The sequence below is a fragment of the Zalophus californianus genome, chromosome 7, assembly GCF_009762305.2.
Source record: "Zalophus californianus isolate mZalCal1 chromosome 7, mZalCal1.pri.v2, whole genome shotgun sequence".
Lineage (NCBI taxonomy): Eukaryota > Metazoa > Chordata > Mammalia > Carnivora > Otariidae > Zalophus > Zalophus californianus.
The window spans coordinates 115,414,724-115,428,476 of record NC_045601.1 but is presented as its reverse complement, the minus strand read 5'-3'; the positions used below and the strand labels follow the sequence as shown (position 1 = coordinate 115,428,476).

The 13,753-nt window shown below is 47.2% G+C and overlaps 1 protein-coding gene across 9 annotated transcripts in view; it reads left to right on the top strand.

Annotated features, from left to right (window-relative positions):
• ANKS1A (ankyrin repeat and sterile alpha motif domain containing 1A) overlaps nt 1-13,753 on the top strand; it is a 176,558-nt gene that overhangs the window by 100,147 nt on the left and 62,658 nt on the right. For all 9 annotated transcript variants that reach the window (XM_027602588.2, XM_027602591.2, XM_027602586.2 and 6 more), the window contains one exon: nt 7,118-7,707. In XM_027602588.2, coding sequence (XP_027458389.1) covers nt 7,118-7,707 — 590 coding nt within the window. The remainder of the gene's footprint in view (nt 1-7,117; nt 7,708-13,753) is intronic.

Sequence of the window (13,753 nt, the reverse complement as noted above, 5' to 3'; positions counted from 1 at the left end):
AGTGTTCAAGAGAGATAGATTAGAAATGCAGAATCATGGGTCATCCAAGTTGAGGTGATGGGTAACATAAAAGATTAATCAGTTGCTGAGGGAAAAACTAGAGAGTGAAGAAGAATACAACCTATATTTAGAAGCACAAAGGTAAAGAAACATAGGCAGATAATCAGGATCATGCAGTGCCATAGAAGCTGAGGCTGAATGTGACAGAACCCCCGAATAACTGTTGTTTAAACAAGATAGAAGTCCAGAAGTAAGGAGTCCAGGTCTAGCATGGCAGTTCATGATGGCCAAGGAACCAGTCTCTTTCTGCCATCTCATGGTTCAAGATGACTATTCAAATTCATGCTGTCAGCACAGGAAAGAAGAAAGGGGAGAAAGGAGGGCACTTTAAAGATAGTTTTCAAAAGTTGCACATTCCACTTTCACTTATAACCCGTTGGCCAGAATTTGGTCATGTGACTATGCCTAACTACAAAGAAGCTGGAGAGTGTGGTCTTTAATGTAGGTGGCTGTGAGCCAATCTAAAAAGATCCTATGACCAAGGAAGAAGGGGAGAGTGGGTCCTGGGGATAACTGGTAAACTGTGTCAAATGATATAGAAAGAGCTAGACAAATGAAGTCTAGAAAAAGGGTTCAGCAGTTAGAAGGCCATTGGTAAATTCAAGATGGGGAGATACTTCTCTGAGGTAGGGGGAAGAGATCAAATTATCCCCAAGTTTTGACATGGCATTGAGAGTAGTTGGGGAGGTTTGTCTAAGTCTTTCCAGGAAACTGGTGTGATTATATCCAAGAGTATAGCTGCTGCGGGAAAGATGATAGTCTGAAAAGAGTGGGAGAAATGAGGAGTCCATCTTACAGTGATACCGCAGTTTTCAAGAGATGAATAAAAGGGTGGCCAGGTCTTGTAGTCCACTTGGATTCTTGCCCTCCACGTGTTGGCTGGTGACTGAGGAAGTCATTTAACCTCTTCAAGCCTGACTTTCTACATATAAAGTAGGGATACATATTCTTACCTCATGGTTATTGTGAATATTAAAAAAGAAGTGCTTAGCGGGGTGTCCAGCATAGAATAAATAGTACCTAACACAGTGTAGCTGTTGGAAGCCAGTTGAGTTAAATAAACTGGTAGAGGACTCAGTCAGTTGTTTCTTGAGTATTCAGCAGAGCTCAACATTCCAGCAACTGGAGAAGAGAAAGCAAATGGTTGTGAATACCCAGTGTTGGAACTGGCAGAAGATCAATGGAAACAGAGATGTCAAGTGTGCTGTTAAATTAGGCACAGTTAAGTATCATGGCTGGTTGGAAAGTGATCCAAGCAGAGCTGGTACATTGAATAGGGAAATTTGGGGGGCCAGACGTCCAAAAACAGGCAGTGAACAGACTCTTAAGGAAATGGGGGAGCTGTAAGGTAATCAGGACCAAGTCAAGGTAGAACAGTCCTGAGTCCCAAAGCTGGGCTATACCTATGGGGGCTGCAGTGGGTAGAGATGGGTCCTGACCTGAAGATTCTCCACCATGCTGCTACTCGTCACCCTGCATTAAACTTGCAAGACTATTGCACCTTCCCCACCAGTGGAATTTTATTCTGTCTAGTTTACAGGGCCACTTAGAAGAAACCAGTCTCCTTTTGCAGAGTCAGGAGAAAGGAAACCAGCCTCTGTGTGCAGTGGTAGCGTGAAGAGCAGTTCGGAAATGGTTGTAAATGAAAAATGATGATAATGATAGCAGCTACTGTTTAATGAATGCTTCTCAGGGGCGGCCATGTGCTGAGTCCATCTATGCTGATTAGGTCATTGTGTATCTCATGACAGATCATCCGGGTGGGGGCTATTTTTATCGCTGTGTAGTAGACGAGGAAGAAGTTTGGTGTTAGAGCTGAGTCTTAAGCCCTAGTCTGGCTGAATCCAAAGCCTGTTTAGCCATGAGGTTAAACTATTTTCATCCAGGGCCCTGCTGCTCTTCACGTTCTTAACGCCCTAGAACTGGAAGATTCATTTATCTAATCAGAGTTGAATCATACTAAATCTTAAAGCCCTAGAGAATGCATCCCAGTCTGTCTTTCTTTTTCTTTCTTTCTCTTTCTTTCTTTCTTTCTTTCTTTCTTTCTTTCTTTCTTTCTTTCTTTCTTTCTTTCTTCTCTTTCTTCTCTTTCTTCTCTTTCTTCTCTTTCTTTTTTTTTTTTTTTTTAAAGACCCAGAGAGAAAAAAAATCACAGGGCTGGGACTATAACTTGGGCCTCCTGAATCCCAGTCGAGGTCTCTGTTTCGCTGGTTGCCATGGACCAGAGAGAATGGACTCTTGGTCTACTTGTCTTATCAGATCACAGTCACCAGCAAGTGTCTGCCTAACCTAGTCAGCACCTTCCTTCGGAAGGGGAACATGGTGGCTCTCCACAAGTGGCTATGTACGTAGGAGTTCTCTTGGACACACCGGTTTCTGGTGCTCACTGCAGTGACTGGGCAGTTGGAAGGTTCCAGTCCTAACGGAACAAAGCAAGCAGAACAGTCTGGGTAACTGGAGTAACCTCTGGGTTGGAGGGTTGATTTGACTTAGCAAGTTCTCACATAAGCCGCAATTTTTAGCTCTAATCTAAACAGACGGGGGTGACTAAAAATGTGTAAATGTTAAAATGTTATTATTTACAAGCCCTTGAGATCCCCGTGGATCATCATCATCATTAAAATGCAGCACAGAAGACCCCTTGCTTCAGCAGCTCACAGGGTAAAAGGAAAATGAACAACACCCAGAGTGAATAAAGACTGAAAGTCCAAGGGGCTGGGAATTAGCATGCTGCTGTGTGCTACTTGGTCGAACAGCTGGCCTTGATCTACGGGGAGAGTAAGGAAACAGCTGTCCCTGTGTCCTGGCCCCTTGTTTCTCTCCTATGAGGGCAGGTTGTGGGGATTGCTGAGGACAGGTGCGGGAAGAGGATTGGAAGCTGTGTAGTTCTAAGGTGGGAGCGCAGTGATTCCCAGTCAGAGGGAAGGCCTCAGGCCTGACGGTTCTCGTCTGCGAGTCCAAGAGTCCATGAGTGCCCAGGCACGAGGTTTGTGGCTCTGCTTTTTCTAATGTGTTTCCACTAACCTTTAAGCCTGTCAAGGCCTTACTTCTCCTTCAGTGCCCAGCTCAAAAGCTGCCTCTTCTGAGAATCCTTCTGCTTCAAAGTAATCACACTTTCCTTCCTGCTCACTGTGCATTTGGTTTATACTTTTTTTTTTTTTTTAGATTTTATTTATTTATTTGGCAGAGAGAGACACAGCAAGAGAGGGAACACGAGCAGGGGGAGTGGGAGAGGGAGAAGCAGGCTTCCCACTGAGTGGGGAGCCCAGTGTGGGGCTCGATCCCAGGACCCCGGGATCATGACCTGAGCCGAAGGCAGACGCTTAACAACTGAGCCACCCAGGCGCCCCTGGTTTATACTTTTTTTAAAGCATCTATTAATTTTGGCCTTGAATTCTAGTCATTTCTGTATATACTAGTTTCTTCTGATAGCTGGTAAGCCCACTGAGAAACTCAGTGTCTTCATCTCTTGGGTACCCCATGAAGGCAGACATTTTTCACATGCTCACTGATGGAATAGGTACTTACAGCCACAGTCATGGGGCCCGTTTCTCACTTCAGCCTTCTCACTGTATTACCTTCTGTCCCTTCCTTCTGCTGTCGAGGGTTGTAAGGATAATGAAGGCAATGGATCTTCGTACATTGTCTTTGGTGATCTTTTTGACAAACTTGTGAGCAGCAGACTTAGTTGTTGGGCTCTTCTGTGAGCGAAGTACGTTGTAATGGATCCTATGTGGAGAATAATAGTAATTATTAACATCTCTTAAGAGCTGGCATGTGCCAGGTGGTTCTAAGTGCTTGACACTATAATTTAATTCTTACAGCAATCCTATGAAGTCAGTACTATCATGATCCCAAAATTACAGACAAGTATTCTGGGCACAGAGAAGTTAAGTAATTTGCTCAAGATCTGGCTCATGATCAGTACATTATATTGTTACCACCTTGTCCCTGAGAGGCCTAATATTATCCTTACTTTACAGAAGGAAGGGACCACTCAGTAGTTCTTTTCCTACCTGTTGATTTGCCAGGATATCGAGCTTAGTCTTGGATATGGTTTTTTATGGGGAAGAGAACACCAGCTCATTAAGATCCTGAGGGAGGATCTTCAATCTTAACAAGCTTTTCAAATTCCAAGGTGTCTTTCCTAGGGAATTGCCTGGGTAAGTCATGTAATCATAAGAATTCCTTTCCATAATTTCTTTACTTTACTCCATAAAGTATTGGTAGATTGTGTTTTCCCTCATGGGATTATGGCCCTCAGAAATTTTTCCTCTTCACATATTTCCTCCTTCCATAAGTTTCCATTCTTTCTTTCTGCCCACTTCCTTCCCCCGGCATCTGTCTGGTATTGAGCTCTTGGCATCTGTCTCTCTTTCTTCATTGATGGCTAGCATGAATGGGTGGCTGTTAGACAGGACCTTCATTGTCAGCTCCCACAGCAGCAGTCAGAACATTCTCTGTGGCCTGGGTTCTGAGGTCCACCCAGGCAATGTAAGCCAGGCTAACTCCCAGTTCTGGACTCCGGTGTTTCTCTTTTGTTGTTGGACTACCCTCCCACCCCAAAATATTGTGAAATAAGGAGGCAGATGCTGACACAAAGGAATAGAAGCCCGTGTTCCTGTTATCAAAGTCCTCTTTTTGTATTCAAATGCAGTCAGAGGAATGTTGTACCTTGGGCCAGAATCTGTAGGAAATTGGCCATGTGGGTATGGTTCGAGAGGTAGCAATTTTGACTCTCCCGGTCAGCCTCTCCTAGGCAGTGCCATTGGTCTGAACCACAAGTGATGGTCATGTGCCATATTCTCTGGCCCCACCGTGCGACGCTACAGGGCAGCTTTGTTCAGGCAGCCAGTTGTCATATGTGGAATTCATAGTCCTGAAGTCATGGCTTCCTGGGGCTGAGTTAAGCTGGATGGAACTCTTACGTACGCAGCATTTCTTCTTCCCTAGAGAAATGATTCCAGTTGTTCAGTGCTTTTCAGTGCTCTGGACCTGACCTTTGGGGTATAGAGTTTGTGAGTTAGGGGTGTGAAAATCCTGAAGCAGTCAAGTGTAGAGGAAGGAGATGCGAAAGTTCATACTTCTGGACTCCTGTGGATAAGAATTCAGAACCATAAAGTGGAGTTAACTGGCTGCCCCCTTGAAGCCTCAGCAGGCTTGCCAAAAGCTGAAGAGACTGTGGAGACTGCACCATTCTTCTTGAGAAAGTGGGGTGAATGGAACCATGTCCCTGCTCAGACCTCAGGGTGATGGGCGCAATATGAGAATTGGTTGTTGTGATCCTTCCTTAAAGGCTGTCTTGGAAGAGCCAGCATTGTAGGACTTTGGCATTGTGCATGGAGCAGTGAAGACTGTGTTGTAGTGCATCATGTTTATAAAGTGCACCCCTCCTCCCCTGACGACCCTATTCAGTTGTGGAACTGAGCTTCCAGGAGCCTTGGGCTGCAGGCACGCTGGTCAGGGAGAGTGGGTGCTATGTAGGCAGTAGCAGGAGAAGCAGCCAGGCAGGCATCTGCAGCAGCCCCTGAGGGGGAGAAGTTTGCCATCACAGTATGGTAGAGACTTGGATTCTTACCACCGTTGTAACATAAAAGGGATCTTTAAAGCCTATGTGCAGTTCATCCTACTTAGTTTAGATACTGAAGCCCAGCAGGATGAGATCAGTGCCAAGGCCACACAGCTAGAGAGCAGCACAACCAGGACCAGAGCCAGGTGTTCCGAAAGCCTGGGTTAAAGTCTTCTCCCCCGCCACCTTGGACAAACCACTAAAGGCCTGAGGATCTTAGATTCCTCATCTGTAAAAATAATTGAACTTGATCCTTTGGGTTCTAAGATTTTCTGAACTCATGAACAATACTTGGGAGCTTTGGGCAGACTAGGGAATCATTTGGTATCTATACCGTTGATTCCACTTACAGAGAAAATAACACTGAATATTAGCTTAGCAATGTGAGCTAGTACTGGGTGCAGGGTGGTTAATCTACCCTGCTGATGTGGGTGAAAATCTCTAATGGGTCTGAGTTCACGCAGGGCGAGCCCCTTGGTGTCCCAGTGTGATTCTGATGTTGGACTCTGATTTGGTCAATTATTTATGCCACTTCAGGGCAGAAGTATTTGATATCTTGGGTGAATATACAGTAGTAGCTGGCCTCATGAGCTAGTAGTGTCAGATTTCTGGGCTGTTGAGGAGGTCTTGAGAGAACTGCAAATGTCTCTTGGCATTGACAAATTAGACCATTTTGTTTTCAGTGGATCAACTGAGGTTAAACTTAAACAAATAGGAGCAGCTGGGAGGCTTTGGAAGGAGTGAGATGTGCACATTCTCAAAAAAAAAAAAAAAAATGGTCTGGGCTCCCTGAGGAAGGAAGGATGAGGTGTGGAACCCTGAACAGCCCCTCTGTGAGGAAGGAAGTGGTTATTTCTCTGCTGTTTTGTTTTGCACGTTCAGTGAAAGAATTCCAGAAGTTGCAGGTTGTGGATCATGACCTCCATTTTTTTTCCCCTCTGTTGCTGCTTGCCAGAAGAAGGGAGGGCGGGTGGCTCTAAATAACACTTTGGCCTTTATGGAAATGTATCAGATGTTCCAGGAGTGAGTCTCGCCTGCTCGCTGGCTCTCTCTCTCTCTCTCTCTCTTTCTCTCTCTCTCTGTCTCTCTCTCTCACTCTTACTCCGTGTTTGCTCTCTGTCTCCTTACTCATGTCCTTTCTGTAGGATCTAGTTAGCACTTCTCGCCTTATATAGCAAGGTCTGGTCGTTAACGTTAACAGAAACCTAACAACAGGGAAGGCTGCCAGAGAGCATTAATCAGGCCAGTGTTTGGAATTTCATAAATGCTCTGACTTTGGGTACAAATTGAACATTAAGAACAATACAAAACTGTTCTCTTCCTTCCACTCTCTTCTTCTCTCCCTCTGCCCTCTCTCCAACCCATCCAGCTTCTCTCTCTTTTCCCTGTTGTTGAATTCCTCAGCCCTGCCGTTCGCTCGCTGCGTTGGAACTGTTGATTTTTGCCACGTTTAATTTTTTATTTCTCTGTCTCTCCGTCCACTCCAAGACCACAGGCGGGGCAGCAGCAGCCGGAGCCAGGACTCTGCGGAGGGGCAGGACGGGCAGGTCCCAGAGCAGTTCTCCGGTCTCCTCCACGGCTCCTCCCCGGTGTGTGAGGTGGGGCAGGACCCTTTCCAGCTGCTCTCTGCCACTGGCCAGAGCCTTCCAGAAGGGTCCCCCGCACAGGGCGCCTGTCACGAGGCCAGCATGCAGCTGGAGGAGACGGCTGTGCGCGCTCCTGGAGCCTCCCCGCCCAGTGTCCTGGACCAGAGTAAGAGAGCGGGTTACCCGGCTGGCCTGCCCACCACCAACAGCCAATCGCACCCCGAAACTTTGACTCACACAGCATCTCAACACCCTGGTGGTGCCGAGGAAGAAAGAGACCGGAGTGGGGCTAGGAGCCGAGCCCCTCCCAGCAGCAAACCCAAAGCTGAACTTAAACTCAGCCGCAGCTTGTCCAAGTCTGACTCTGATCTCCTGACCTGCTCACCCACGGACGACACTACAATGGGGAGCCGGAGCGAGTCCTTGTCCAACTGCAGCATCGGGAAGAAGAGGCTGGAGAAGTCGCCCTCCTTTGCCTCGGAGTGGGATGAGGTAAGGCCACGTGATGTCAGAGGGAGCTGGGCTGGCCACAGCCCACCACAGCTCCCCTGTGTGCCGACTCCCGGGACCAGGACGTGTGGGCCAGGGTTGCCCTGGTTCCTTTGCACTGTGACCAGAGTGTCTCTGACAGCCGTGACGAGGCAAGCCCCAAGTTGCCAGGCAGGGGATCTTATTGCCCAGATGGCAAAGGATAGGTCCATTCGTGGTTAAACTGGAGGGTGGTGGCCCCAAGCAGAGCGGGTCTGAGGGAGAGGCAGTTCCTAGAAATGACATGCTGTTTGGAAATATTTGGATCCCATTAGCCACCATCCAGGCAGTCATGCTTACCCTGAAGATGCTTAAGAAGAACTAGAAAACTTTGTATGAGTCTTCAGGAGGAAGAGGGAAGGCCCAGGGTCAGCTAGGAGCCAGGGAGAGGGTTGGGCTCTGGGAGAAGCTGCTGAAAGAGGATCAGGAGGGGGCTTTTCTAGTCTCCGCTCCTCCGTGATTATTCCTACTGCATTCCCCTGGAAGACCAAACGCCTCTTCCAGCAGAAGCATTCTACCCGTCCCACATTCCCGGGTCGATGAGGCAGAGGGCTAGGTGGTTGGAAAAACAGAGAGAGATTAGTGAGGAGAAAGCATTTTGGAGTCTGAGGCCCAGGTTAACTTTCATAACCACTGTTATAGAATAGTTAGAAATATGTACCTGAATATTTTTCAGTGACCTGTGACATGTCTTACTGGGCATAAGAATGTGTTTCTCAAAGATTGGTAAACACCCAGAGAATGTTAAAGTGCTACCCTTGCAGGCTTCTTGCTGAGAGGGAGCTGCCTTTGAAGGGGACTGGGTCTGTCTCCCAGGAACATTTTCAAGAGATGAATTTAGCTCGCAAAGAGGAGGGGAACAGTGCAGCTGACACGTCCCTTTGAGCAATCTGTAGACTAAATGCCCTACCCACATCTATTCAGGTTGCAGCTGCAAAGTTATATAAACCAAAGTGAATCCCATTCCCAGCATGGGATATAAACCAAAGTGAATCCCATTCCCAGCATGGGAACAGGGTGGGGGCAATTCCAACAGCACTCTTATCTCCAGATAAGATGAGGTTGAGGACTCTGTGTAGTCAGGGACTGAGGAATCCTGTGCAATAGAAAGTTTTCACTGGTTCAGAAACCAAGATTGGGTGAGCCCGGACTAGACGCTAGACCACTTAAAGGAAAATCAGTTTGAGTGACAGAGCTCCTGGCCCATGGGAGATTACACACTAGAGTCTGTGTGTTTGTAGGAATGTGTGCTCTGCCTTTGTTTTTCAAAAACAGACAAGACAGAGTTTCACTCACTTATAGTCAAGGATAGGATGAGGCAGTTTCCGAGTAGAAGTGCGGTGTGCTCTGAAATGGGAGGAGGGGCCGCTGGAGAAAAACATCAGTGGGAGTGGGGAGGGTGGGGACGGGGGTGAGACAGAGCGGGGGAGGGGCTTCAGGAAAGATCTCAGAGACGCGGAATTTGACTTGGAATTAAAGAACCAAGTGTTTGGGGGAAAACCAGGTTGAAGCTAGGGGAATGAAGAAAGGGCACTGGTGGAGAAAATCGCGTGAGTGAAGGCGTGGAGCTGGGAAAGCTTATATCGTTTGGTGTCTGTAGAAAGTAGAGTTCATATAGGCGAGCCTAAGGAATAAGGGTAGGTGGGCGCCTGGGTGGCTCAGTCGTTAGGCGTCTGCCTCCGGCTCAGGTCGTGATCCCAGGGTCCTGGGATCGAGTCCCACATTGGGCTCCCTGCTCTGCGGGAAGCCTGCATCTCCCACTCCCCCTGCTTGTATTCTGTCTCTCTCTCTCTCTCTCTCTCTGTCGAAAAATAAAAAATTAAAAAATTAAAAATTAAAAAAAATCTAAAAAAAAAACTTAAAAAAAAAAAAAGGAATAAGGGTAGGTAGGTGGCACCTGGCTGGCTCAGTCGGTGGAGCGTGCAACTCTTGATCTCAGGGTTCGAAGTTCAAACCCCATGTTGGGTGTAGAGATTATTTAAAAAAATAAAATCTTAAAAAGAAATAAGGGTAGAGAGTGAGATTGGGATCACATAGTGGGAGGGGACTGAACATGAGGCTGAGAAGTATTTGGTTTGATATCAAGGCAATAGCTCAGAATCCTTCAAATGGGCTGGAAGACAGCTTTACCAGTCTAATGAATTACCTCTTCTTTTTGGATCCATCTCCTGAGCATACCTTTCACCCAAGAGGTCGATAGTGCTGGGTGATTGGCCACAGGATTACCATGCTCTGTTAACACGCAGCATTGCCAGGCAGTCTAATGGGCTCCACCATTTCCTCCTGGAGGAGAAACATGAAATCACTGAAGCACGCCCAGCTTAATTGAAGTTGGCTGTTCGGGCTAATCCAGGGGTTGTCTCTTGGCCCATTAGGGACAGGAGGTTCATATGCTCACATTTCTGTTGCAGGTAGAGTTTGCAGATGGCTACTGTGAACCCTGGGTCTGTGTGAGGTCTGGGTGTCCTGGGCCAGTCTGTACTGTGACTGAACGACCGGAAGCACTGTTACACTTTAAATTCAAAAACCTGAGGCAACTGAGGTCTTACTGGAAGGAATTCAGAAGATTGAGATTTGCTTGTATAGAGAATATTAACAGGGCCCTTCATGCGTAATCCTTCATCATTGTTTTTGAGTCATATTATACTTGGTTTTTGTGGATATCTCTGTCAAAAGAGAAACTTCAGAAGTGTTTCCCCCAGTGGTTGGCCCTAGACCCAGGCCTTTGGCCGACTTTCCTAGAACGAGTCATTAGTTAATGGCTGCTCCCCACCCTACCCCTGACCGGTGCCTGAAGGCTACTTTGCCATATCTTGTGCTTGATTTCTTTGTCATCACTGGATCCCCAGGAGGCTGGGGAAAGCTGCTCTGAAGGAGCTTGGGTCCAGCTCAGTTCCTCAGTGTGGGGCCCAGGCAGCTGTGATTGCAAGTCTGCCAGACTGCTCCTAGAAGGCAGTGCAGGGTAATACACAAGGCTCAGGCTCCAGAGTCAGCAGATCCAGCTTGAGCCCTGGCTCCACCATCAACTCTTCCTTGTCCCATGAGTGGCCTCAGGAAACCTCAGCGTCATTTCTATAATTGTGAAACAGGCAGTCAAGTCTGTGTTTCAGAGGCATTTTTTACCAGTTAGACGTGTGTTTAAGTGCCTAGCCCAGTTCCTACTATGCATAAGGTATTGAGTAAATGGTAGCTATTCCTATTATTATTGTGCTTGGAGTTTTGGAGAATGGGAACTGAGGCACAGTGTCTTCAGAACTTAAGAAAGGCAGAACTTTGTGGGGCTTGTCTGGTGCTGGTGAGGTGACAGGGAAGCAGCAGAGTTCAAGCCCCTCACCTGGTGTTGTCCTGCATGACTCTGGCCCACACCAGAGACAGAAGAGCCTGCCCAGCCAGGGAAAGTAGGGCAGTACCCCCCCATTGTTCTTTGAGAAATTAATAAGCCTTCCTGCTAGCTCCCGGAGAGGGGAGAAGCTAGAGAGAAATCTGCAGCCCTCTCTACTGTTTCTTTTTCAAATGTATTCTTCTGTATCATGGCTGGCAGTGGCTATCTGACGAGCTGCTTGTTGGGGCTGATGGTCTGTAGCTGGGGGACCTGCACAGCTGGCAGATTGGGAGTCATTTTTTCCAAATACAGACCACTCCTTACAGGTGCTTCGTGCAGCCCTTGGTGATTACCCAGAATGAGAGGACTTTGGAAAGTTAGCCTGTTTAAGGTGAAACTCTGAGATGGCATCCATTATGACACTAGCATTCTCCCTAGTTTCCATTAGATTTTTAGTAACAAAAAATAATAGAGTTTTCTTTGAAAAGATCTCTCTGCCTAAGAGGAGGTCGAAATCCAAGCTTCAGTAGATACTTTCTCTGTTCACCAGTCAAAAATCAAAGCACTCCTTGTTATCTTGATGATGCCTAATAGAATAGGGGCATAATAGAAGGTAAACTGGAAAGCTGTCCATCAATACAACTTTAAAAATATATAGATTAGGAACGGGAAAATCACCTACATCTCTCCACAGGTTAACCTCTGTTAACATTATATCCAAATTTGAGGTCTTAGCGTATTTACCGATTTTTAATGTGTGTCTTACTTAATTACTGCATTTTGTGGTTATCTAACCATGGCAACATCCATAAGACCCGGATTCAGACCGGAATTGTGAAAGGCACAGTTTCCTGTTGTGTGGCTGTGTCAGAGGGCTAGTTTGTTCGTTGTTGTTGAAGCTGTCCTCTAGGTTGGTGTCGGACACCTTGCAGGGCATCTTCTGTCTGCCCTCGGGCATGTTCCCTACCCTACTCTACCTGCCTGTGTTCCCCAGAAGGCTAATCTGTGTGACCTGCTTCACAAGGCCAAAGGAATCGTGGGTTGGCTGTGTCCCCCTCCTAAACACCAGCTCTCCTATGAGGAACCTTTCCCTAAAGCTGCTCTCTCTGGGTTCTGGTAACCAGCCACTCCCCTTGACGCCTTCAGCCTGGGGCTCCTGGCTGTGACTCACTGTCCTCCCTGTCGCTCTCTCTGTACCCTGTCCCAATCTGTATAAATCATCCTTCAGTTGCCCAGTTTGTAATGCCCTCTTTTTCCTGAGGGGACCCTGAGTGATACGGACATTTGTGGCACTGTTTCTATCCAGTGTAAGCAAGCCGAGATGGCTGTGTGCTGGAGCGGTAAACCCAGCTCGTGCATGTAAATTGTAAATTAATCTTCATTTGCAGACGAGCCAGAGGTGGATATTCAGGGTGCTGGGAAGCAGGAGAAGTTCATCATCTAACTTGAAGCCTCTCCCGCCTCCGACTGTAGGAAGCCTGTTCCCCTTTCCAGAGCTGGCCGTGTGGTCAGCGCCTCAGCTGTGTGCCCCAGAGCCACCATCTCCTAGATGTGTTTTCATCCTGTGTCTGCGCCGTGGGCTGCACCCACAAGCCCACGAAGCAGCAGCAGCAGCTAACGTCTGAAGTACATACCGCCTAAGAACAAAAAGAACCTACTGGTCAGATTGTGGCTTGAATGTATGTCGTCTTTGGGGTCAGATAGGTGTCTCACATACCTGCCTTTGAATGAGATTGAAGTTTATGAAAGACAAAACTGCAGAAGGCTGCTTGTCTACTTAGCATAAACATTTGAGTAATTTAAAACTTGGCTGAAGGCTTAAGTGATAAATTTGTTTTGTAATCAGCTTTCATAAATATTAAACAAGTGGGAAATGGGTGAAGAGCAGGGACGCGTGCTTTGTGTGCATTTTGTATGAGCTGAGAGTAATTTCCTGCCAGGGGTTTGGGGCACGCCCTGGTTTCACCTGAAGTGGTAGCTGAGAGCGGACCTTTGGCTCTCAGATCCCTCGGTGAGCAGGGAAGTGGCAGCGGCAGGAGGGCGCCGTTCCAGGCCCAAGGGCCGGGTCCCAGCCGCCCCACCCTTCCCGGCACGCTGTCCAGTTGGAGGCATGATGTCATCAAGAGAAAAGCTGATTGGTTCAACTCCACAGAGGCTTGGTTTGCTTTTAACCCGTGAGGGTTGGGTGAGCTAGAAGAATGGCCTCGATGTAAAATACATTGGAGCTTGAGTTTGCGCTGACAATGGCTAAACTTTCCACACCACAGTCTGCAGTTTGTATTGTTCTTTATTATGTAAAGAAGCATGCTGTGTAGTCTTTCTGGCTAAGCGTGGCCAGCCCACTCTAGACAAGAATGTGATACTCCTACCTCTGGGGACAAATCGGAGCTTGGAATGTCTGTTTAGTTTCCCTGTATACACAAGTTACAGCTTTTGTCCTGGAACCTCGAAATTTCCCTTGGTTTTAAGTGGCCTGCTAAGATTGAGGGCTTTTTGTTGTTGTTGTATTTTAAAAAGAATCTCAGTTTATAGGCATTCCTGAATAAACAGTTTTGCCTTTCTATCTGATAAATCCAACTGATTTTGGTTAGCCCAGATTAAAAAAGATACATATGGGCATTTCCATGGCCTTGATGCTAACAGAGCCCCATACATAGCATTACGAATAAGCCAGCGTTAGTCCTGGCT